At 40.6% G+C, this 25683-nt stretch overlaps 1 protein-coding gene across 3 annotated transcripts in view; it reads right to left on the reverse strand.

The window, feature by feature from the left end:
* MALRD1 (MAM and LDL receptor class A domain containing 1) overlaps positions 1 to 25683 on the reverse strand; it is a 688615-nt gene that overhangs the window by 240977 nt on the left and 421955 nt on the right. For all 3 annotated transcript variants that reach the window (XM_058297890.1, XM_058297888.1, XM_058297889.1), the window contains exon 30: positions 679 to 862. In XM_058297890.1, the coding sequence (XP_058153873.1) occupies positions 679 to 862 (184 nt within the window). The remainder of the gene's footprint in view (positions 1 to 678; positions 863 to 25683) is intronic.

Consider the following 25683-nt stretch of genomic DNA (forward strand, 5'->3'; position numbering starts at 1 on the left):
CAAAGCGGGCATTTTCCTCATTGGCAATGCAGCCTGCACAGTGGTCTGTTTAAAATCAGATGGAATCATTCTTCTGAAATATCTTGGCAAGCTGCAAAATTATATGAATGTTTCTATAATTATTTTTGGCATTAAACTGGTAGTTTTGTAAAGAGAATCTAAGTGTGGTTATACTTCACAGTTAAAAGCATGAAAAATGAGAGCAACCTTTCTCAAGTTACTGTTCACTTGACAGAGTAGCATTTTAAATCCTCTGTGCAGAGCTCTCAAGTTCAGTTTGAATTATACCTGGTTGAATTTGTCTCTAATATGCCCACTAACTACCAGCTTTCTACCCCTTTTTACTGGTCCATTTTTTAATGAATTTAAAATACATACATATTTATATGTAAATATTTAGTTTACACTTTAAATCCTGTTGAAGCTCAATTAAAAGGAGAATCCTTCTGCATGTTAGAAAGGGAGGGTATAAAAGGAAGAGAATTACTTGAGCAACTGAAGGATAGAAAAGGTATTTCTTCTTAAAATAATATGTGATTGTAACAGTTCAGCAATTATGAAACGATTTCTTTGAATTGAATTTTGTGTGTCCGCAATAAATAAGAGTAGAAAGTTTTATAAATGTGCAGCAGAGATTATAAATGTACTTCCAAATGGAAGTGCTTTCCAGAAACTTACCAGTCGAGCAGTTTTTAAATTCAATGTCATCAATTGCAGCTCCTCCTCCCAGGTCCCTTGTTCTGATACCTTGAAATATGACTTCAAAATTCCTTAACTTTCCAAGCAGGATTTCAGCCTTTTGCCAATCATTCCCGGGGCTCTGCTCACTTTTTTGCCATACTTTTGATAGTCTTTTCTCTGTCTGCAGGTAAAGGAGTTTGTATTAGGGAAATAATGAAACATGGAAAACAAAAACAAAAAACCAAGGCACTTAAGCAGAAGCATTGGACCAATAACAACCAAAAGCCTATCAGACCTCCGATAATATTCCTGGTGTGGTTTACTGCACCAAAGCACAGAGGCATCTTGATCTACTAAAGTATTTCCCAAAAGCAATACCAACAGACTTCAAAGTAACCTTGTTTTGGTATTTTTGAAGACCCCATTATGAGAAAGTGTCCTAATCAATCAAATCCACATTTTCTTGCAAAACATCTTCGATGGAATTGGAACAGTTTGCAGAAGCCTGGGTAGCTAGGTCAGGAGGCTCCCACCCTTCAGTCTTTAATTATTCAGATGGCACCTTCCTTCAAAGAGCTGAGTAACCTAGGTAGCAGTTTGATATGGCTATGAATTCCAAAAACAGATCTTGGATTATGTTTGCAATCTGGTCTATACCTGAGCGTGATTAGGTGATGATTAGGGCTTTGATAGGGCCACATCATTAGGGCATTGAGTCCCCACCCATTGATAAAAGACACGGCAAAGGACAGAGTTGAAGGTTTTTGATGTCGGAGTTTGATGCTGAAGCCTTAAGCTGAAGCCCTGGGAAGGAAGCACACAGAGGAAAGAGAAGCAAGCCTCAGGAGGAGAGGATCCCTAAACCCAGGAAAAAGCAAGCCCTGAGAAGAGAGGAACCCTGAACCCAGAAAGAAGCAAGACCCTGGAAGGGAGGAACCCAGGAAGCCTGAACCCTTGTAGCTGTCGGCAGCCATCTTGCTCCAACTTGTGGAAATAGACTTTGGTGAGGGAAGTAACTTATGCTTTATGGCCTGGTATCTGTAAGCTTCTATCCCAAATAAATACCCTTTATAAAAACCAACAGTTTCTGGTATTTTGCATCAGCACCCCTTTGACTGACTAATACAACCTACAAGGGAGGAGAAAAGAGGGATAGGAAGGAGGAATATGTGGGAGAAATCACTTTTCTCTGATGGGTATCATAAAGGCATAGGAGAGTGAAATGATAACAGGGAAACGGATGGATGCTTTCTAAGATCAGTCACATCTCCAAAAGTCTGATATAATTAGTGAACACAGGCAGTGCCTGTGACTATGTCTACCCCAGAATCTTCAGTAGGTAAGGAAACGGTAATTCTCTGAAAATGCTTGTGGCAATATCTCCTCTGAATAGCCCAGGTTGACCTAGGAGAGGAAACTACTCCCAGCATGACATGACATGATGCCACATGGACTGGTGTCACATGACCTGACATCACGACATAGAGCACGACCAGAATGATGTCCATGGAAAACCAGGAGCGGCAGGTGAGAATGAGGACAAGGTTGAGGGCGATTACACTGCCCTTCTCCTGGATTTAGCCCATTTTGAAAACTAGATATATGACCAAATCACGATGTTGGATACAGAGCTCCATACAGTTACAGGTGCTTCCAAAAGGAAGTGTTTTCCAGAAACACCAATGATGCATTTTTAAAATTCAGTGCCATCAATTACAGCTCTGACTTCTACCTCCCTCATTCTGATCCCTTCAAATATGACCTTGAAATATACCTTGACATATGACCTTGAAACACCTTCAAACATACCTTAAAATAGATGCATATTTAACATTGTGTTTATAGTTAGCCTACAATAATTAATAGTTCATGGCCCATTATTGTGCCTTCATGATAGATATGCAAGGAAAACTTTCTATCTTTTTACTTATAATTAAAACAGTAGAATAGGGGAGAGCATTTAGTAACCAGAAAAGTGTGACTCTGTGTGTTACTGCTTTGGTACCCCTCTTCAAACAATCCTCCTTTTCCTCTTTCAGCCTATCTTCTTTAAAATATCTGTTTAAATTATTTATTTCACAACTCTATTCTAGAAGTCGGTTGGAACGCCTCGGCTGGTTTCCCGCTGCCATTCCTAACATATTATTTTAATAAATACGGCCGGGAGCGTGGCCTTCTGAGGGGTACACAGAAGTGTGGCCACGGGGCGCCTCCTCTGTGTGGGACTGCACCTACTGATTATTTGAAAATTAATTTTGAAAACAACTAACAGTTTATGGCTAGATCTTTCAACATCTTTTCCAAAGCAAGGAGGACAACAAACCTTCATACTCAGAGTCATATAATTTCCACATTGAAGAGGATGGGAAATTCACACCTAATTAACGGAATTTTGTATCTTTGTGAAGACTCAAGAATAGAAGTTCTTTTCAAGGTTAGACTTTGACTTTCAGTGATGTCTCAGTGATTTGGAAATAAAGGGATGGCTACTTAAAGATGAAAGTAGAGCAGGCTCTTTCTGACACATAGCAATATAATTTACATGGTATTGATGAAAGTCTGTCTTAAAACGTAATAGGTATTACTAATTGTCCTATTAATCTGCCTCTGAAGTTTATAAAATCATTCCTTAGATATGCCAACCCGCCCCCCAAGGAATTTTTTAAGATATCATCAAAGACAGTTGTGTGGTCACTTTAAGCATTAAAATGTGAACCATTTCTTCAGTCTGACAACTGAGATTGTAATAGAAAAGTAATTTCAATAATGGATGCATTGTTGCTTATGTGGTAGGAAAAGTGAGGGTGAATCCTTTTGAAATCCAAACGTAGGTATCTGAATAGTGAGGTGTTGTAGAATCTCATCATAATAAAGTTGCTTTTGTTATACTTTGATCCCATAATTATCAAAATTATTTATCCAAACGTTCAAAGGAGATTGATGGATTTCTTTCCTTATCGACCCAATTATTCATGTATCCAGCAAACATTCACTGCTCACACAGTGTCAATACTATAACAGATAGTAGGTATAAACAGATAAGAAGATGAGCAGGTAGAGAAATGGCACTGTGGAGGTAACAATCTAATGTGGGCTAAATCATAAAAACAATGACTATAAAAGCACTGTAGAAACATATAAAAGCTGGAAAGAAAAGCGGGTCTAGATCAGTGGCTGCGACCCTTATACATGAAATAATCAACAGTGCATCTGATCTGGAAGTACAGAGGCCTGCGATCTTCCCCAATGAACTGACTCGAATCTTTGGAAATGGTGCCGGAATATGTGCTTCATAAAATATCTTCACAAGTAATTACGACATAGTGCCAAATTTGAGAACTACTGAACTAATTCATGAAGAATCTTGAACTGTCTGTGTACCTGGGAGACATTGAAGGATTCTGAGAAGCTGGTATCATCAGAGAGAGCACATTCTGGAATGTAGATCCTGAGGGACTCAGAGGGAGGTGGAGGTTAAATTGAGGTGGGCTCGTGGCGAGAGGAAAAACCCTGCGGGAAGGCTGAGGAACAGGCTGATGCTCTGAACGAGCAGAGGGTAGCTGGTCAGGAAAAACATGATTTACCATTAGGCAGAGTTGTAAATGTCTATGCAACTCATTCAGGAATCATAAAAAAGCTATGAAAAGAACTGAGACATCTAGAAACCAAATGTGCTATCCGACAGTGGAGCGATGATCTCAAAATAGTTATGTGGAACGGTGATGAGCCTCTATTCTCCAGAGTCAGAATTCCCAGGTCTAAATCTTAGCTCTGCCCCTTCCCTGCAGTAATTTCATCTCTGTCGTGGCAAGGAGGTGTGCTACCTCCTAGGGCTGTTAGAAGGATTAATGTGATATTCTTAACGGAGACCCTAACCTTAGTATATGAATAGTACTTATTCTTTTTTTTAAAATTTTTTCTTCTTTATTTTTTTTTAAATGTTACATTAAAAAAATATAAGAGGTCCCCATATACCCCCCACTCTCACCCCACTCCTCCCACATCAACAACCTCTTTCATCATCGTGGCACATTCGTTGCATTTGGTGAATACATTTTGGAGCCCTGCTGCACCACATGGATAATGGTTTATGTTGTAGTTTACACTCTCCCCCAGTCCACCCAGTGGGCCATGGCAGGACATACAATGTCCAGCATCTGTCCCTGCAGCACCACCCAGGACAACTCCAAGTCCTGAAAATGCCCCCACATCATATCTCTTCTTCCCTTTCCCTACCCTCAGCAGCTACCACAGCCACTTTCTCCACATCAATGCTATAATTTCTTCTATTACTAATCACAATAGTTTCATAGTAGAATATCAGTTAGTCCACTCTAATCCATACTCTATTCCCCCATCCTGTGGACCCTGAGATGGTTATTCTTAACATTTATTGAGTAAAAATACAAGGTATTGAAGATTGTGAATGAAAAGGCAAGAGATGGGAAAATATTTAAGAAATTCACATTTAAACATCAAGAGCTCCAAAAAAAAGAGAAGGAAAGAAATAGGTTGAGTAAAAGTATAATCAGAAAAAACAATAAAAGCAGATTTCTGAGCTAAGAACAACACAAAAATTTCAAATCAAAATATGTCTTGGTGAAATCTCTAAATTTCAAGTTTAAGAGAAAATGCCCCAAGCCCCCAGAAACAATAATAGTTTACTTTAAAATGAAAGAGAATTATATCAGTATCAGGAAACTCTAAACTGCAACACTAAAATATCGAAAATAGGGGAACAAAGTTTATAGGCTTCTAAAAAAAAAAACAAGTGAAAGAAAAAATTATACAAAAGAAACAGCAAGCAAACAAAATTAGTGACCATAGAAACTTGTACCTCAGACAATTTACCATTTCTGTATTAGTTAGGAAGATTTAAACATGATAATGTGGTCTTGTCCTTTTAAGGACCTTACTATTTCCATTTTGTATAAAATACTGTTTATAAAAAAATCCCTTTGCCAATATCCATATTATAATTAATGTTAGGAGAATCATATGCTCATTCCAAAGTTCTCTAAAACGTAATTGCGCTGACCTTCTGGAAGGTCAAGACTGTTGAGACTATAAACAGATCGGTGGTGACCAGGCTTGAGAGGATGGATGGGTGGGTGGGTGTTGAATGAGTGAATCTCAGAGGTTTTTTTTTAAGGAAGTGAAACTATTCTGCACAATAGCATAATGGTAAATACAAGAAATCAAGTATTTGTCAATACCTATAGAATTTTACAGTACAAAGAGTAACCCTAATGGCATAAAAGTCATTTAGGAGTTTGAAGTACCCCAATTTAATTGTATTAAACATGTACCCTGGAAGCAGATATGGCTCAAGCAATTGGGCTCCCATCTACCATATGGGAGGTCTGGGGTTCTATTCCAAGGGCCTCCTGATGAAGGTGAGCTGGCCCATGAGGTGTGGAGTGCTGGCCCATATGGAGTGTTGACCCACACGGTGTGCTGGCTCACACAGGAGTGCTGGCCCATATGAAGTGCTGGCCCACAAAGGAGGGCTGGCCTGTGATGGAGTGCTGGCCCACGTGGAGAGCAGTGCGGCAAGATGATGCAACAAAAAGAGACACAGAGGAGAGACAATAAGAGACACAGCAGACCAAGGAGCTGAGGTGGCGCAAGAAATTGAGCACCTCTCTCCCACTCTGGGAAGTCCCAGGATCAGTTCCCAGTGCTGCCTAAACAGAAGACAAGCAGACACAGGAGGACACACAGCGAATGGACACAGAGAGCAGACAACGGGAGCGGGGGCGGGTAAATAAATAAATAATCTTAAAAAAACAACTGTACCAAAGAAAGCCATCTAAAGGGATAGGGAAAGGTGCTGGCATGAGTAACTCTGCAAATGAGTGGAGTCTGAAAAGCTGAAGGCAAAAGGGGCTGCACATGAGCCCTGCGCTTGAGCTGGTAAAGTCTTTCCCACGGGGTGTGTATTACCGGCTCTGAACCCACCATGCGTGTTTGCTGAAACTAAGGCTAGGTAAATAGATGCAGATGGAGCAGTGGGGGTGCAGAGAGTTCAGTGAGCAAGCACGGTCCCTGGGTGTGCATCAGTGTTGGTGACGTCACCATGAACTCCTTCTTAGCCTGATGGATTCAGCTGTGAGCAGATAGGAGTCAGAGATGGTCACGCAGGTGTGCATATACGTGTCTCCTACGTCTGTCGGCTGAGCTAGCCTAGGAGCAACAACACTCCGTGGGCAGAAGCACTCCCAGCTCCTAAATCACGATTTCTAATCACATATTCCAAGTACATCTCTTTGGAGAAAATACTGATTCTGGAACTGAGACACAAAATACACAAGATAAGCCTGGAGCATCTTTCAGTGGCAGAAAGTGTGAAAGGGCTAAGAAAAGAAGAGGAAGAAAGAAAGGAAAACTCTCCATGCTGGGAGGATATAAAGGGACACTGAAGGAGCTGCCAGTGCCCAAAGCTGGATCAATTTGAGAAATGGAGTAACTACAGTATTATCAGATTATAATACAAAGGATAAAATAAACATCAGAGCCCATATGGACATAAATAAATGGTTAAATAAAATAAATAAGTACATGGGGGAAGAGACCAGCCTCCCACTTAGAAGACTCCTGAGCACTAAGTTGGTGCTCTGCCCTCAAGGAAGGAGCGCCTAAGTCCCCTCCCTTGAGCGTGGGCTGCGCATAGAGACTTGCTCCTCAAGAGCACTGTGGAGAAAGGGCGGCTTTATAGTGCAGGACCCACCCAGCACTGGCCAATTTCAGGTTAGCATCAACTGGCGGAGTTTGCAGAGGCCCTTGATGGGTGGGATGAGAAGACCTCTGGGGTCTTCAGTCTAAATTATGAGAAAAACATCAGACAGATTCCAGCTGATGGACCTTCCACAAAACACCCAACCGTAACCCTCAGAATTTCTAAGTCATCACCAACCAGGAAGGTCTGAGAAACTGCCAGCCAAGAGGACTCTTAACCTTTGACTGCTGGAGGAAAAATAAAATGACACTAGGAAAATACTGATGAGCTCTGAATAAAGTATGGACTTTAGCTAATAATGGATTAATATGGGCTTATTAATTGTGACAATGCATCATACTGATCCAAGTGTTAACAATAGGGTGAAGAGAGTAAGGGTATGTAGGAACTCTCAGTACGTCTTTGCAATGCTTCTACAAATCTAAAATTTTTCTAAATAAAAAGGCTTATTAAATTTTTAAATTTTTAAATTATATATATATATATATAATTGTCTCTATAAAAAATGCCAGTGTGTAACTAGAATTTATAAAGTCAAATCTGAAAAGTCCAAAAATGTAATAACTGTAAGAATACTCTGATCTTTATTTGTTTTAACATAATAGAGAAAGTAGCATTCCCAAATATTCCAATTAAATAAAAATTTCTTCTTGTGGCTAGAATATCCATGAATACTTTTCTGTTTATTTTTGTAAAGTTCATCAATTAAAAAATAACTTTAGGAAACATGTTGAAATAAACATAGTGCTCACAAAAGTTTGAGGTTGTAAATGATTTGTGTAAGGATGATTTTCTATGCCAAGTCATTCTGAATCTAACAACAACAAAAGAAAAACCAGTTAATAAATGTTTTGCCCTAATCACAGGCATAGCCACCTAGTTTTATCTTCTTCTTCTTGAAAAAACTAGATTCCTTCTAGCCATATAGATATTTTTACTGACATTAAAATCCTCCAGCATTAATTCAGAAAAGTATCTGTACCTAGTGGGAAAATATATAATTGCCTTAAATAATAATCTTTAACTCATCTAAAATTTTAAGTACCTGAAAAAAATACATATGCATTCCTTAAAACTGAAAATACGCTGAAAAGTTTAAAGTTTATGTATAGTTGAATGCTATTTGAATTTTCAGAAATAAAATGAAATCAAGTATAGATATTTATTATTTACATCAAATCTCCTCCACAAAAAAATCTTGCAAATAGGTTTTGCACTTGGAATAAAATGTACAGTCAGAGTTTCTTATGTTTACAAGAAGATTTCTGCCCTGAGAGAATAATTTTGAGGGTTAGACAAATATAACTGTCAGGCAGACATTTTTGGTTTTAGATATACTTTTTATTAATTCATTTTAACAAGCAGAATGTCCTAACAATTTTTGCTAGAATCTAAATCTAAAACTATTATTTGACAGTTTTCTTTATAAATGTAGGCATCCAATATGGGACTTTTAGTTGAAGAGACAGCTTAATAGAAACTAGAGAGAATAATGGAGCTCAAGTTGTAAAATTAATTTCTCATAAGCACTTTCAATTTTACCATACCAGTTATTCTCAGTTTTTCCAGGGTTTCCAACTACAGAATTACAATCTCAGTTACAAGGCATAAAATAGAAGGTCTAGTTTCTCTTTCATTCATACATCCACATCATGATGATATAAACATCCCTATATACGTATACATGTCGTTTTGTCATGGCACACCTGGTGAGAGCCATTGAAGGTCTTTTTTGGGAAAAAGGAGATAATTTCTTAACCTGACCTGGAAAAGTCCCTGATTGGCTCTCCTCTGACTGTCCACTGAGGTATCACCAAGTTCCCGTGTATCATTCTCATAAGCTATTTCATTACCACACAAATGTTAATTTTTCCTTCCAGGCTTATGATTGGAAATAAACAAAAAAACAAAACTCGATGTTGTCTTCAGGTCTTCAGCTGTGTTTAGATGGCATCGATAAGCATTTGCTTTATCATGAAGGCACATTTAGCTTCAACAAATTAAAGATGGTCCACAGAATTGTTAGCTCTGGCTTAAAGGTGGCTCGCAACGCAGTATAAAATTTCTATTAGATCTCAAGTTCCTTCTCTGATACATGTAAAAACTATTTTAATGGGTTTAAATTGTATAACTTATCTTAATAAAGATTTTAAAAATCCCTAAGATGTACGTTCCCTGAACAGTTACCACTCCATTCATATCGGTAATGTTCCTGGGACATATTACAATTTCTGTAATTCTCTGGAGATGGAAAAACAGCAAGGCTTATCCATAATTCAGCAAAGGTCATGGAGCAGACCGTTCGGACAAAGTCACAATCAGCAAGTTCTTTGCAAGGTCTTTACCCTCTGCGTAGAAAAGGCTCACTAACTCAATTAAAACCCCAATCTACTGCTGTCAAGGTGATCCCACTTAGTGGTTGATGGCCGATTTCTCTGTCTTTCACACTACATTTGGTTTCTGAAGGAGACCAAAATTCTTATGGTGAACATAGAAGAACAGCAGGGAAAAAATAAAAATGAAGGGTCCTAGGAAGCCTCTGACAGGGAGAATAATAAGAGAAGGCAGCAAGGCCAGGAGCCGGCGTCAGTTGTGAGTGATGGCACCTGCCCTCGCGAGCCGTCATTCGTGAAGGTTGATAACCATCCCATGCAAACAGAAAACAGCAAATTATTGGACATAACTCAGCTCATTTGTCTGCCTTGAGGGATGGGGACTATTGTAATGATAGGAACTAAAGTGAAAGTTAAACTTGTTTTATGTAAACTCAAGAAAGGCATATTTAACTTTAGTAATCCTTCCTGCAGGTAAGGACACATAACGAAACCTGCATGGATGTGAGTCACATGATGATGGTATTTTAATTCAAATCAACTAATATTACCTATATTTTATGTGCCACTAGTTGAGCTAGAAGTCAAGGTAGAAAATAAGAAAATACGATTAAAGGGGCTCACAAATATATGGGAACAAAACACTAACTATTATATTTGAGTGTGAGCAAATTCTACTATATTATGGGAAAACGGATGCTCATTAGGTGAGGTTGTGAAATGAAGGGCCTAAGAAATGGGGAAGGTGTAATAAAGGGTGTTAGCAATTGAACTAGGTTGTGAGAAGGTAATGAGAGTTCCACACTGAGAATCCTATAACTCACAGGGAGTCAGTTCCAGCTGTTAAGCAAGAGCCTAACTTAACCAGATCAGTTTTAGAAAGACCAAGATGAAGACATGGGGCAGGATGGAGTCGTGAGAATGGATGCTGGAGGCGTGGCAAACAGAAGGCATACAGTTATACTAGTGGGTTGAGGTAGGGTAGGGGTCTTCACGAAAGTAAGAAATGTGGGAGGCAAAACCTGAGGGTCTGGGAGTGGGCATCACTTTGGAAAGAGGGAGATACTTGAAGGGCTGCACTGAAGAGCCAGTCAAATTTGGATGTTACAAAGTCATCACAGGCGGCAGACTTGGCCCAGTGGTTAGGGCGTCCGTCTACCACATGGGAGGTCCACGGTTCAAACCCCAGGCCTCCTTGAGCTGTGTGGAGCTGGCCCAGGTGCAGTGCTGGTGTGCACAAGGAGTGCTGTGCCATGCAGGGGTGTCCCCCACGTAGGGGAGCCCCACACGCAAGGAGTGTGCCCTGTAAGGAGAGCCGCCCAGCGTGAAAGAAAGTGCAGCCTGCCCAGGAATGGCACCGCACACATGGAGAGCTGACACAAGATGATGCAACAAAAAGAAACGCAGATTCCCGTGCTGCTAACAACAGAAGTAGACAAAGAAGAAGATGCAGCAAATAGACACAGAGAACAGACAACTGGGATGGGGGAGGAAGGGGAGAGAAATAAATAAATAAATAAATCTTAAAAAAAAAGAAGTCATCATAGAGCCAATTGATATAAGTACACAGTTTTCTTGGTTACCCAAAATCAAGAACTAGCAGTCAGATGAAGATTGTTGAAAATATTTGTCTAAAGTGTATAAATTAGGGTTGAGAAAACTGGGGGCTACAACATCCATAATGTGCTTAGAAATTGGGACATCAGCTCTGGAAGGGTCTTCTGTTCAAATCCTAGTACCTCTCTTCCAAGTTGGGTAACTGGCAAATTTTTCAATTTATCACAGCCTCATTTTCCTCAGCTGTGAAATGGAGATCATAAGATAACAATATTCATTCCCAATCCCTTATTTCAAACTGTTGTGATCAAATGTGTTTTGTAATTCAGAATGTTTCAAGTTTTAGAAAGATATTACAGTGCACAGACTATATATTGTCTATAAACCAGCAAATTTATAATAGCAGATCCATAATAAAATACATGAATACTTCTGAAGTAAAATACACAAGTATGTACGTTAAGTGGAATAAAGACTATGAACATGTTCAAGTCAGTCAGTCATTGTCTGATTTTGATGCAAAGAGAGTTAAAGAAATGTTTCGATGCTTCAGAGTTTTTAGATTTTTAATTTCTTGATACAGAAGTGTGGGCGTGTCGCACCTACTGCACAGGTGTGATGATTAACAGAGACGACACCTGGAAAGGTGTCTGCAGAGTCGGCAATGGGAAGCCCTCCCTGCCTGCCGGCCCTCGGGGGGTGACGGTGATGGAGAAGCCACGGGGAGGGGACATTGCGCAGCATTGGCATCATCGTAAAACAGAGAATAATGCTTAGCAACTTGAGAAATGAAGTGACACAAGATAGTCTTCAGGGATTTGAATTTCAGAGCAAAAGAATACTGAAATGGAGCAATTTCAGATGAAGAAATGTTTTCCGGAGTTTGAAAAGAACAGAAAAGAGGAAGTGAGGAAACCATAAGCATGTGCTTCATGGAGAAGGGAAACCTTCGCTGGAGTGAAGGAAATGTGGAGCCTGGACCTAGAAGCAGTGAAAGTAGCTACACTTTTAGGGACCACCCAATTGCCTCCTAATTGCCAGAACTACATCATGTCTCCCAAACCCTTCAACCTGCCCCCCAAAGAGGAAAAAAAAAGGGGAAAGCGATAATGAATCAAATTGTTCTTGTTCCGTGTACAAGGTTGGGACACTGATGGAAAGCAGGTCAGAGCTACTGGCCAGGGAAAGAAAAAGAGGGCATGCACTTACAGCTGCAGGTGTTTCTGGTTTAGGGGATCCCTGTGCACTATTTGATATTTGGTCCGCTAGCATCTGTAGACACAATTATATACAGGACATGCATGCTTCCTTCTGCGACGAGTTCCTTGGCAGCAAAGTCCATGCCTTAATTCTCTGTTCTGCCAGGCGCATGCCTAGTACAGTACCTACTAGATAGAAATGCTCAATACAAAATAAACTAACTGAGCCTATTAAGGTTTTCACGTGTGCACATTCTAGACACCATTTTACTAAGATTTTAGATATGGTCTATCGAATGCTAATAGCACCCCTGAAAAGTACCTATTAGTAAACCATTTTATAAATAAGGAAATTTGAGGTTGAAAATGCGTAACGAGAAATGTAGGGGCAGAGAGACTGACAGGCAAGTTTGTCTGAGTCTGATTCCCACGCTGACAGCTACTGCAGCGAGATGCCAACGGCATCAGCCCAAGGCAGTGATACATCTCGTTAGAAAGCTCATAACAGCAGCTAATAACCAGCTTATTATCTGGACACTTTAACTGCTGAGATGCCAGGGTCAGAGCTAAAACCGAAACTGGTTCTGTTGAGACTCACTAAGGTTCAAAGTCATGGAAGAGCCGTACATGTTCTGTGAAGCCCTGGTCAAGAGCACTGAGACCAGAGACCATGAATAGTGAATTAATTACTCAGCAAGAAATGGTAAGAAGACCGCTGGGCATAACGATACTACAGAGAAAGAAGAGTCATTACATTAATTTATTCCTGCCCTTGTTCCAAAAAGGATAAAACATGGAGACACTAGAGTACACAGGTAAGTGATAACTCTGTGATTAAGGGAAAAGTTGTAGTAAAACGGGGATGAAGCTGGATGCCGACCTAGGTGTTGACCTAAAATACCCCTATACACACACACACAATGTGTGTTTGCACATACTCAGATATATTCACACATGCATGAGTGCACGTTTGAGTGTGCGTGGGTAACTAAAGGGAGGAAAGTAATTAGAAACGTGTTAACAAAACATATTAGAAAACATAAAAACTATGGGAAGCTCCATCCATAGAGATGAGATGCCTAATTTCAAAGACTTAAAATTCCAAACCTGCCTCTGGCTTAGCAGGAACAAGGCTGTGCCTAACAGGGAAGTCCTCCTGGAGCCCTGGATGGAATGCGGCTGGCTTGGACTGGCACTTCCATCCTTTAAACTACATGTTCAGCGATAAAGGAGCTGAAATCTCACTGTTTTCAAACTTGACTCACCGATATTTAATTTATTTTGTGCTCAGCGGTGTATGATAGAAATAGCCCAGGTCTGTACTAATTAGCAAGTTATTTAGCCACCATGGGCTTCATTTTCCTTGCCTGAAAAATGAAAATTGTCATATTTACCTTGCAGGAGCTTTGCTTTTTCTGTAAGGACTAGAGGTCAAGCGTTTACGCATTAAGCACATACCAGGCTTATCGTGGGCACTCACATTTTACCAAGACATGCTACACAGGAGCGATGACTATTAGGGTTGTTGGCAGATTAAAAATGTTTCTAAAGTATAAATCACAATTGTTTAAACAGTACCTGAGCTGTTTATGGAGAGAGATTATTAAAAGAAAAATAGACTATTGTGCGTGTGTGTTTAGTGTGGGTGTGTAAGAGCTTTATTAAGAAACAATTTGCGCACCGTGCAATCCTTCTATTAAATGTATACGAGAGATTGGCTTTTAGCATATTCATAGAGCTGTGCAAACATGACCACAATCAATTTCAGAAGCTGTTCATCACCCCAACAAGAAACCCAACGCCCAGACCATCGCCCCGATGCCTACCCCAGGAGGCAGCCACGAGTCGCCTTTCCGTCTCTGTAGATTTACTGGAGGAATTTCATGCATTTAGAAGAACTATTGTGCCCAACATATCAACAAAATAATATACTTAATAAATTTTCTCTTGGACAACTTTTCCAAATATCTTAGGAGTAGATACTAACAGAATGTCATTCCAAACCATTCTAAAACCTTAACTTATCAAAATCAAAATAAAGACACAATCTCACTCTTTGATATGTTACTTACCAAGAAATATAGGTTTTTAAAATAGTATGTGTATTAGGCAGCCAAAGTGATGTTGATGCAAAATACCATAAGTCTGTAGGCTTTTATAAAGGCTATTTATTTGGGGTAGAAGCTTACAGTTACCAGGCCATAAAGCATAAGTTACTTCCCTCACCAAAGTCTATTTCCACGTGTTGGAGCAAGATGGCGGCCGACGTCTGCCAGGGTTCAGGCTTCCTCTTCCTCTCACGGCTCCGTGGTCCCAGCTTTTTCCCATATCAGCTGTAGGCTGGGATGTGTCTTCTCTCTCTCCTGGGGTTTGTTTCTCTCCACAAGGGCAGCTGTAAACTATCAAGGGAAAGGCTCCTCTCTCTTCCTGGGGCCTCTGCCATGTCTAATGGGGCCTTCTCTCTTTCCTCTCATATCTGCTTTTGTGTGTTTACTTGCCAGGGCTCCAATATAAAAACAAAACAAAACAAACAAAACAAAAACCTCTGTCCTCTGCCATGTCTTCTCTCTGTGAGTCCCTGCCTAACAAGAGGGCAGGAACTCGACCAAATCAAAGCCCTAAACACAACTCAGTCAAGTAAGAGTGAAACCGCTAAACCCAACACAATCTAACGTGCCCAGAGGAACAGATCAGTTTACAAATGTAATCCAATATCTATTTTTGGAATTCATAAACAGTGCCAAACTGCTACACTATGGTATAAATAACATGCACTCAAAAATTTATCAAACAGAAATGGCTTAGGAACAACTAATGATATTAAAGCTATCACCAGCTGGTAAGCCATTTTTTTGTGAAGGCCTAGAAATTTGCTGCTTAGGTCAAAAACACGCTCCTCCCTACAGTTTCCTCCTGGCACCTGAGTGGCGATACTGATGGCTTCTGCTGTGATGAGGATTCTCCACATTTTGCCAGGATTTGACGAGTGCCTTTGGGATTTTGCAGGGAAGAGGATCCTGAACTGAGTCTGTGGGGGCAAATGCCACCCTGCGATCACCCCAATCCCACTGACCTCCCTTTAGGGGACAGCTGGGTGCATAAGAGCCTGCAGGAGGCCTGGGGGCTCTCAGCCTGCTCCACCTGCAGCGGCCAGAGGCCTCATCCTCCCCAGCAGGCAGCCTCTGGTTTACATTATTTACCTGTAAATAAACAACCTGACCCACGATTACTTCTGCCCTGAGGCTGCTCCCTCCTGCCTAGGGTCTAGCTGTCAGTGAGGGAGGGAGGGTAGAGAGGGGGAGTCAGGAGCGACAGGTGGACACCAGGCAGGCAAACGCCAGGTGAGCACCTGACACTGTCATGAGCCTGGTGTTTAACGGCCAATATAAAGGGCTTGGCTTTCCCTCCCCCGTCACACTCACGAGCTGTTTAAGGGCGGATGGTCTCTGGGAAAGCTGCCCCGTCCTGGCAGAGGAGAGGGCAGGGAGGATGTGGCCTTCCAATCACCGATTAATGAGGCGAGGAATCATACAATCACAGTATTTAAAAAGGCAAACTCCAAAGAGCTTCTGCCAGTCATGGGTACGCATTGGGAAAGGGGGTCCCCGTTCCAGTCCTGCCTCATCCCCTTGGTGAGTCTTCCTTTTCATTTCTCTCTTTGATTCTCTTGGCATCAAATTTTAAAGATCTACCTTTTTGTCAGCTGGAGATCCAGCATTCTGTGGTACCCGATGAAAACCCAGCAGCTGGAATCTGCCACCAAGCAAACTGAGGTGAGAATTTTATCGCTTTTAGACAACAGTCAGTTCAAGACTTACAGAGCAAGAACTAATGTGATTTTTAAAAAGCAAATTTTGATGTTTAACACCAAGCATAATTGGAATGAGTTTCTGAGTATAAAATCAGGAGAAGTGAACAGTCCATTACAAAAAAAGCAAGAGATGCATTCTGTAACATTTTAATTGTAGCATGGAAAATGGCTTTACCCTTGATTTTTTAAATGTCCCATGTAAAAAACAGGCAAACTCATAATAATGTGTGTTTCTGTGAAGGACGTCAGTAACATCACCTTTTTTAGTATTGTTTTAGAGTTGAAATTAGTTAAAATTACCTTAGGGAACAACTGGCATAATTCTAGAAATGTGATCTAGATTTTAAACAAACTTGTGGTTCAATTTGGATGATTCAATGTCTATTCTAAATGAATCACTTTCTTGTTTCTTGTCTGTTTATTTTGGGGTGGTTTGTTTTGACCCGCACCTCTTATATTAACCTCTCCACTGACTGGCTTCATTCATACTCCTACACACCACGCTGGTCGAGGAAGAACACACACAAGTGACTCAGATGCCAGCATGCTCTCGTTTCATTCTTGTTATCTTGGAGGCAGCCTGTTCTTAGGTCAGACTGTGCTCGTTACTAGAGCGTTTTCCTAATGGTGGAACTCAGACTCCCCGCAGCAGCCCAGCCTCCAGAACTGCAGAGGGAGAGGACTCACGGGGCATGAAGCTGCCAATTACACGTGTGTTTTTCCTGCCTTGTTAGTGGCAAGGCTCCAGGTGTCACAGGGCGAAGGAGCAGCTTCCTCCAGGAGCCTTGGTCCCTTCATTTCTCCTCTCTCCAGTCTGGGCAGCAGGGAAAGTTGTCTCATGACTTTAAACACATGACAGCCAATATTCTCCCATGGACACACAAATCACCACCTGGACTGACCTTCTGGCAAGCAGGTGACTCATGGCTTAATGCATTTAGTTGGAATCTTGCCAAAAAGTGCTTTGTTATAGTTTGGTGTGTCTTTTTTGGTCATTTTTGTGTAATAGTAAGTTTAAAACCTAATTATTCGTAAACCATGATCATTTAGATCAAAATAAACTATCTTAAATATAATAGAAATGACTCTCTTATATTTGTCCCCAGAGTAGCAATCACGTTCTTTGCCCTGAAAAACAGACTCACAGTGAAATTTTGCAGATTGGGTTATATTTTACCATAGTATGGTGAGAATGCACAATACTCTATCTAGGCCAACACACTGCTTGAATTATATAAACGGTTATTGTCATATAATCTTCTAAGCCAGTTCTGCTGACTCTCAGATAGTAATTGTGGGATTCACTAAATATCTCCAGTCAGGATGAGCAAATGTTTTTGGTTCAGTTTGCAACGTTGACTTCCAATCCAAAAGCTTAGCCAGCACCATGTCTGTGCAGTAGACACTGCAAGGGCTTGAGACGCTTGTGGTGTCCCCCGGCTGAGGATCCCAGCAGTTAAAGCCACTGTAGATGGAAACAGAGCTGAGTCTTGATGGGCTTGCCTTTGAGAGGGAGAGGGAGAGGAAGAGAGACAGTTCCAGACCACTGCTTTGCCTCTTGAAGCACAAGAGAGGAAAATAGAAATGCTATCATAATTCCACACTGTGTTTTCTTTAGTGAAATTCCCAGACCAGTTAGCGAGGCTTCATAAACTTCCCACATTACAAAGGAAAATGAAAACTTAGAGAAATAAAGCTGAGGAAAGAAGTCTAGAAAAAAAGTGAAATCTGGCTTAGAAGAGCATATAATGTCATGAAATTTTACATTGTTCCAGTAAACCATAGATCTAGGGTATTCTACATCTCATCATTTGGTATAAATGCAATTTGCATTTATTAAATCCCATTCTAAATCTGGATCTCAGCAGGCAGAAAGCAATGATCATACTATGTACAAGTATTATAGGTCACTAATCATCTCTACCAGTCTCATATACTCTCTAGGATATTGCCTCGTGACCCTTCATATTTTGATCTCGTGACTACTCCAAATACTTTCACACTCTGGTTTTAGTTTATTTGGTGCTACGTCTATTGTCTGTATATGAAAATTTAAACGTCTCTAAGATATTTTTCTTGCCAATACCTTTATTATTTTTGTTTGAAATTTACCTATCATACAACCATTACTATGTTCTGGCATAAAAGTATTTTATTAATCATAAAACTATAAAGATATTGCATAGTTGCATTCTATCTCACGGCTGCCCAGTCAGATTTCCTATTATTAAGGCCAACAGGAAGTTGGGAAAGAAGACTACATAAATGGGACAAAGCACCCTTAGAATCAGGAAGGCTTCACCAAAAGTAATTGAAATGGATATTTTTTCAAAAATTTTTCCTGGAAGAAAGGCTGTTTCTCTGCACCAGCATCTCTATCAGTCTTCCACAGGATTTTGTTCTTTATTTGAATTGTTCACTGTTCTTTGTTGTGTTTTAATTATTTTTTTGTTGCATCATCAAAGCCAATTAGTTACAGATGGGTCCAGTCATACGCTCCTTCTATTCCTTCTTGGCACAAACATGTTAACTCTGGCTCTGGTCTTTGAAATCTCTCTATCTAAGTCAAAAAATCTCAACATGTCTTTCAAGTTGAAGGAATTAAGTCTGTCCTGGAGGAAAAGTAAAAGGCGTTTACCACATCCCTGCAGTAGCAGGCTCCATGGCTGCCTTTGAAGGCTAAAGAGGGAAATGATGAATTATCAAAAATCTCTTTATGAACTATATACAAACCAACATTCTGATAGTAGCACAAACAGAAAAGGTATTTTAACCAAATTAACATGACTGGAATATACAGAGTATTTTAAATACCACATCAATTATTCTTTGCTTCCTTTGGTCAAATTTTCAACAATATGTTTCTTTTCCTCTTAAATTCTTCATCATAGAAAGCTTTTAAACATTCTCTAACCCTGAAGTAATTATCCAGGGAACTAATAATGGCCAGTGTGTGCAGGGCTTCATATATACTTCATTGTGGTCTCTAACCAAAAATTTAAAACTACCCACTTATGATTACTTGTCTTGCCCCCCAGTGAGCCTGAGTGAATTCCATATTACATGTTATTCACTATCAAATCAATTTTTTTATACATAGTAGAACATAGTTGTTTAAGAGTCGGAGTGCACCAGAGAGCTGTGTTCAAATCCTTGTTCCCTTTTCCTGGAATATAGTGTGCAAAAAATTCTAGGTTTACAATATACACATGCACCAAAACATATACTCACACACTCTCTGTCACACACACATACAAGCATCAGAAACGTCTATAGTGCTAGGAAAAGAACAGCCACAATTGGCATTGTTGTTTGACCAACTTGAAGGTGCAGCAACACCTTCAGGCAGTTGGCTCTAGACAGATCACCCCTTGGCGCAGGCTCACTGCCCCCTTGGCCTTGGTGAGACTGATCTTTCAGAGTCCATAATGGACCAACACGTCAACCTGTTAGGAAATTATAATAGGTTCTCAGGCAACTGATGTGACAAAGCCAATATGAGTAAAAATTAGCCCAACTTTTCTGAGAAATTAAATGTGGAGATCACCAGGGAGGTGAGGACTGTTTCCTGTCTTCCCACGCTGTGGTGTCTCCCAAAGAGCGTGTTGTGAGTCTCTGATGGTATGGCCGCCCTCCTTGTGCTCCACGTGCTGTTCATCGCACACCCCTACACATCTCTAAAGAAAACAGCCTAGCCTTTTACAACATTGCTCTTCAGCATGGAGGCAAAGACATAATCCAGGCAGGCGGAGGAAATGCAGAGGAGGTGCTAAGAGACACAACAACAGGGCCTTCAAAACACGCTCTTTTCTCAGTTGGCCCCTGATTAAAGGGCTGGAGCCCCAGCCCATGAATCACTGTTGATCACTGGCTGAGCTTAGGGATGACTCTAAGAGGAAACTCCTTCTTCTTGTCTTCATATTTAATAGAGGGAGCAGTGATTCCACAAATAAGTTACCTTGGAAGCAAATACAATTGTTCTTCCTCACACAGATAACTTTTATCTTTCCATATAATAGAGGATGGTGAATGCAACATTTTAGGTTTGGGCTTCCTTTTATTTTTTTCCTTTCCCAAAAACTGAATTGTAATCAGTACATTGATACAGTCAGTAAACATTTATCGAGTTAGACCTTGAGTCTTATGAAGAAGGAAAGGTTCCTCTTTTCGGCAGCTCAGTCTACTAAAAAAGATAGCTGCATAATACAATACTATAACTACTCCAATGGAAATATGAATGAGATGCAAAGGCCACTATGTTTGGCTGGAAAAATTCAGAAAATGGGTGGTATTGAATTTATTTTGGAGAGTAGAAGGGATTTTTCCATTCGAAAGAGTGAAGATAATCCCAAGAGGCCCATGGAAGTGTAAAGGAACATGTCATGTTAAGGGAAAGATAAGTGTTCACAGATCCGTCCATGAGGGAATCAGGTGCAGCTGATGGAGATAGGAGAGGAAAGGTAGTAGCCAAAAACACTCTACATATTGAAACAGTTTGAGTTCACTCTCTAGGGCTACAGGGAACCACCAGATGATTTTGAATGATGGCATGAAATGATCACAAGTGTTCCAGATGCTACTCTTTGTGGACACACATAGAGCAAGCAGAGATTTACGGGAAGGCAGAGTGGGTGTGGAGCTGTCCAAGGTGCTGCTGATGATATAGTGCTATAGAGGGACCCGTCCCCAAATGCAGTAAAAATCTGAGCTAAGAAGAGGCCAGCAATGAGAACAGGGAAAACTGAGAAAGGTTTGGAGCTAACTTGATTGAAAATTATGGTTGATTAAACTTGGGAATTGAAAGACACATCTTTATCTTACATTGGTGGATAAGGAGACATCTGTTCTGTGCGATTCTGAAAAGAAGTTCTGTGGATCATGACCAATACACAGAATGGGATGTCATAATAGTGCAGTAATTTTAACAATCAGAAATGCATTTAAAAATTCATATGGCTAAGAGACAGCAAGATGGCGGCAGAGTTAGGAGCTTCTAGAGTCAGCTCCTGCCACAGGGCAGTTAGTAAACACCCAGAGCTCTCTGGAGCTAGCCGAAGCAACTGTTTGGGGGCTTCAGGAGGCCAGAAAGGCATCCTGCAACATCCTTGAAGGAGTGGAAGGAGGAGACTGCCCATCTGCAGAGAAGACTCATAAGTAGAGGCTCCATGCTAAGGAGGCCAGTGCCCATCCAAAACTGGATGCACAAGCCACCTCAGAGCTGTTCAATGGCTGGAATTGAAAGCTCCACTTCCCAAAAACAGGGGAGGAAGAGATGGTTGGACACCAACTTGAGCTACTGATGAGTAAATTCAGAAGGCTACAGTATAATCCTGAGAACAGCTAAGGTTTGAGCCTGTCCAGATTAGAAAGAGGCTGGGAGCTGCCACCTTAACTCCACGCCTGGCACAAGGGAAACGGGGAGGACTGAGAATCCCAGTGCTGGTGGGACTGGCTTCTTCCCACCCAGATCATATTGCAGCTCTAGCCTAGGCCCCAGTGCCATCACCAATAGGGAGGGAGCTGTGGGGAACTGCACCAGCCTCTCCAGGAAATTACCAACCAAGCCGTAGAGGCTGGTGATTGTTCTACTCTGGCGGCATGAGCCACCCAGGAGCTACTCTGTGATGGGAATTGGAAGCTTCATTTCCCAAAAACAGGGGAGGAGGAGACAGTTGGCTGCAGATTTCAGCTACTGACTGGTAGACCTGGATAGCTAAGGAATAACCCTAGGAACAGCTGGGGTGTGAATTTGTCCAAGTAAGAAAGGGGCCCGGGGCCATCATTTTGACTTCACCCCCAGCCTGAGGGGAAGCCGGGCTGACCAAACATCATAGTGAAGGAGGAACCAGTTTCTTTCACCTGGATCAGACTGCAGCCCTAGCCTAGGCTTCAGTCCCACCTCTGGCAAGGAGGAGGCTGGCTAGCTCAGTACCAGTCTATCCAGGTAACTGAGGGTACCTTTGGCTGGCACAAACTGAATAATTAAAAGTCTACTGGGGCAACTGCAGTCATCTTAGACCTGCACTGCATAGATTGCTGCCCGTACCTGTAGCTCCATCCATGCTCCAGGCAGGGGAGAAAGGGGCATGAAGCTTCATCAATCTCTCTGGACAACTACAGTCTAGGTCTGCATGACTTGGATTATTCCACACAACTGTGACACTGTCCCTACCTCTGGGAAATGAGAAAGTTGGGAAAAGCATCATCTGTCCCTGGGGCAATGAAGGCAGCTTGAGACTCCACAGATTATAGTGTCAATTACATCCTGGGGAGAAAGGAAACCCTAAACTAAAGAGAAAAACTGCACCCAGAATAAATACTCTAGTAAGCCAGATGCTAAGACACCAACCAAAAATTACAATCCACACCAAGAAACAGGGAGCTATGGCCCGATAGCCTCCAGATGACATAAAGGAGTTGGGACAACTAAACAAGGATGTTCAACCAAATCTCCTTAATAAATTCAATGAGATGGCTAAAGAGATTAAGGATGTTAAGATGACCCTAGATGAGCACAAAAAAGAATTTGAAAGCATATATAGAAAAATAACATCTTATGGAAATGAAAGGTGCAATAAATGAAATTAAAAAAACATTGGGGGAGTGGACTTGGCCCAGTGGTTAGGGCTTCTGTCTACCACATGGGAGGTCTGCGGTTCAAACCCCGGGCCCCCTTGACCTGTGTGGAGCTGGCCCATGCGCAGTGCTGATGCGCGCAAGGAGTGCCCTGCCACGCAGGGGTATCCCCCACGTAGGGGAGCCCCATGCTCAAGAAGTACACCCCGTAAGGAGAGCCGCCCAGTGCAGAAAGAAAGTGCAGCCTGCCTAAGAATGGAGCCGCCCACAAGGAGAAATGACACAAGATGACGCAACTAAAAGAGACACAGACTCCCATGCCGCCGACAACAGAAGCAGACAAAGAAGACGCAGCAAATAGACACAGAGAACAGACAACTGGGGTGGGGGAGAGGGGAGAGAAATAAATAAATCTTTAAAAAAAACAAACAAAAAAACATTGGAACCATATAATAGCACATTTGGGGAGGCAGAAGAAAGGATTGTTGAGCTTGAAAAAATGGCCTCTGAAAGTGAACATACAAAAGAACAGATGAAGAAAAGAATGGAAAAAATTGAACAAGGTCTCAGGGAATTAAACAACAGCCAGAGATGTGCAAACATATGTGTCATGGGTGTCCCAGAAGGAGAAGAGAAGAGAAAAGGGGCAGAGGGAATATTTGAAGAAATAATGTCAGAAAATGTCCCAACCCTATTATAAGCCATAGATATCCATGTCCAAGAAGCACAACATATTCCCATCTGAAAATATATGAATAGACCAACTCTAAGACACATAGTCAACAGAACATGAAAGGCCAAAGACAAGGAGAGAATTCTGAGAGCAGCAAGAGAAAAGCAATCATAACATATAAGGGATACCCAATAAGATTAAGTGCTGATTTCTCACCAGAAACCATGGAGGCAAGAAGAGAGTGGTATGATATATTTAAGATACTACAAGAGGAAAACTTCCAGCCAAGAATCTTATATGCAGCAAGACGGTCTTTCAAAAATGAGGGCAAGATTAGAATACTCACAGATAAACAGAAACAGAGAGAATGTCTAAGCAAGAGACCAGATTTTCAGGAAATACTAAAGGGTATGCTAGAACCTGAAAAGAAAAGATGGAAGAGAGGGGCCTGGAAGAGAGTCTAGAAATGAAGATTTTATCAATAAAAGTAACTAAAAGTGTCAAAAGAGTGGTGAAAATAAAATATGACAGATAAAACTCAAGTAGTCAGGAATAAACTTAACCAATGATGTAAAGCACTTACATTCAGAAAACTGCAACCCAATGTTAAAAGAAATCAAAAAAGTCCTAAATAACTGGAAGAACATTCCATGCTCATGGATTGGAAGACTAAATATCATTAAGATGTCAATTCTACTCAAATTGATATACAGATTCAATGCAACCCTGGTAAAAATTCCACCAGCATTTTAAAAAAATTATTGAAAACACAGTTATTAAATTTATTTGGAAGAGTAAGGGGTCCTGAATATCCAAAAACATCATAAAAGGAAAAGCAAACCCTCCTCTCCAGACTTTAAATCACACTACCAAGCTATAGTGGTAAAAACAGCATGGTACTGGTATAAAGACAGATACATAGACCAAGGAAACCAAATTGATGGCTCAGAAACAGACCCTCACTTGTATGGTCAAGTGATTTTTGACAAGCCTGTCAAACCCACACAGCTCAGGCAGAACAGTCCATTCAGCAAAATGGTGCTGAAAGAACTGGATATCTATAGCAAAAAGAAGGAAAGAGGGCCTCTATCTCATACCTTATTCAAAAATTAACTCAAAATGAATAAAAAAACTGAAAATAAAAGTAAGAACCATAAAACTTCTAGAAAAAATTGTAGGAAAATATCTTCAAGATCTGGTGGTAGGTGGTGGATTCTTAATGGAGATAAGAGAAGGACTGAGATGGACTACTGATGTTTAATGTATGTAGAAGTTTTAATTAGCTTTACTGTAAAAGTGTGGAAATGTATAGAGTGGATGGTAAAAATAGTAATAGCTAGTTTATAAATAGGGATGTGGCTGAAAGTGGTAACCTAAGGATGTAAATGCCAATTGACAGAAGTATAGAAAATAATCTAGGAACCGGATAGCACAGTAAAGCAAGAGGTAGATGAGAATTGTGGTTGATGGTACAGATGCAAGACAGTCCTTTGTGAGCTAGAGCAAATATATATTGCTACTCCTGGGTGTTGGGAAAAATACACTGGAACGACCTATGGACTGTGATTAGCAGTAATAATATAATATTCTTGCATCTATGCCAAAGATGTACTGTGTTGATAATGGGACAGTATGGAAAATGTGAGCCCAATGTATGCTATGGACATGGTAATAATCAGATGATATTGTCTTATCTGTAACAAATGTTCCACCACAGTGTGGTGTGTTAATAGAAGGGTGTTGCTTGGGAATTCTGCATATGTACATGATTGTTTTATAAGTTTACAACTTCTGTCATGAAAATACATATTTAAAAAATAATAATAAGGTATGTTGGAGGAAAAACACACCAATGTAAGATAAGGACTAGAATTAGTAGTAAGATTTTGACAATATTCTTTTGTAATTTGTTACAAACATCTCACAACAATGCAAGGTGTTGGTGGAGGGTTGATATATGGGACCCCTGTATGATGTTATGCATGTTTGCTTTGCAAGTTCACAATTTTTACTACATGCTTAATTGTTTATGTATGTTCATATATAAATGACATAAATATAATAATAATAGGGAGGGTTAGGGGAAAATACTTTTTGACAATGCTCTTTAGTCA

The sequence above is a fragment of the Dasypus novemcinctus genome, chromosome 5 (genome assembly GCF_030445035.2).
Source record: "Dasypus novemcinctus isolate mDasNov1 chromosome 5, mDasNov1.1.hap2, whole genome shotgun sequence".
NCBI classification, from domain to species: Eukaryota; Metazoa; Chordata; class Mammalia; order Cingulata; family Dasypodidae; genus Dasypus; species Dasypus novemcinctus.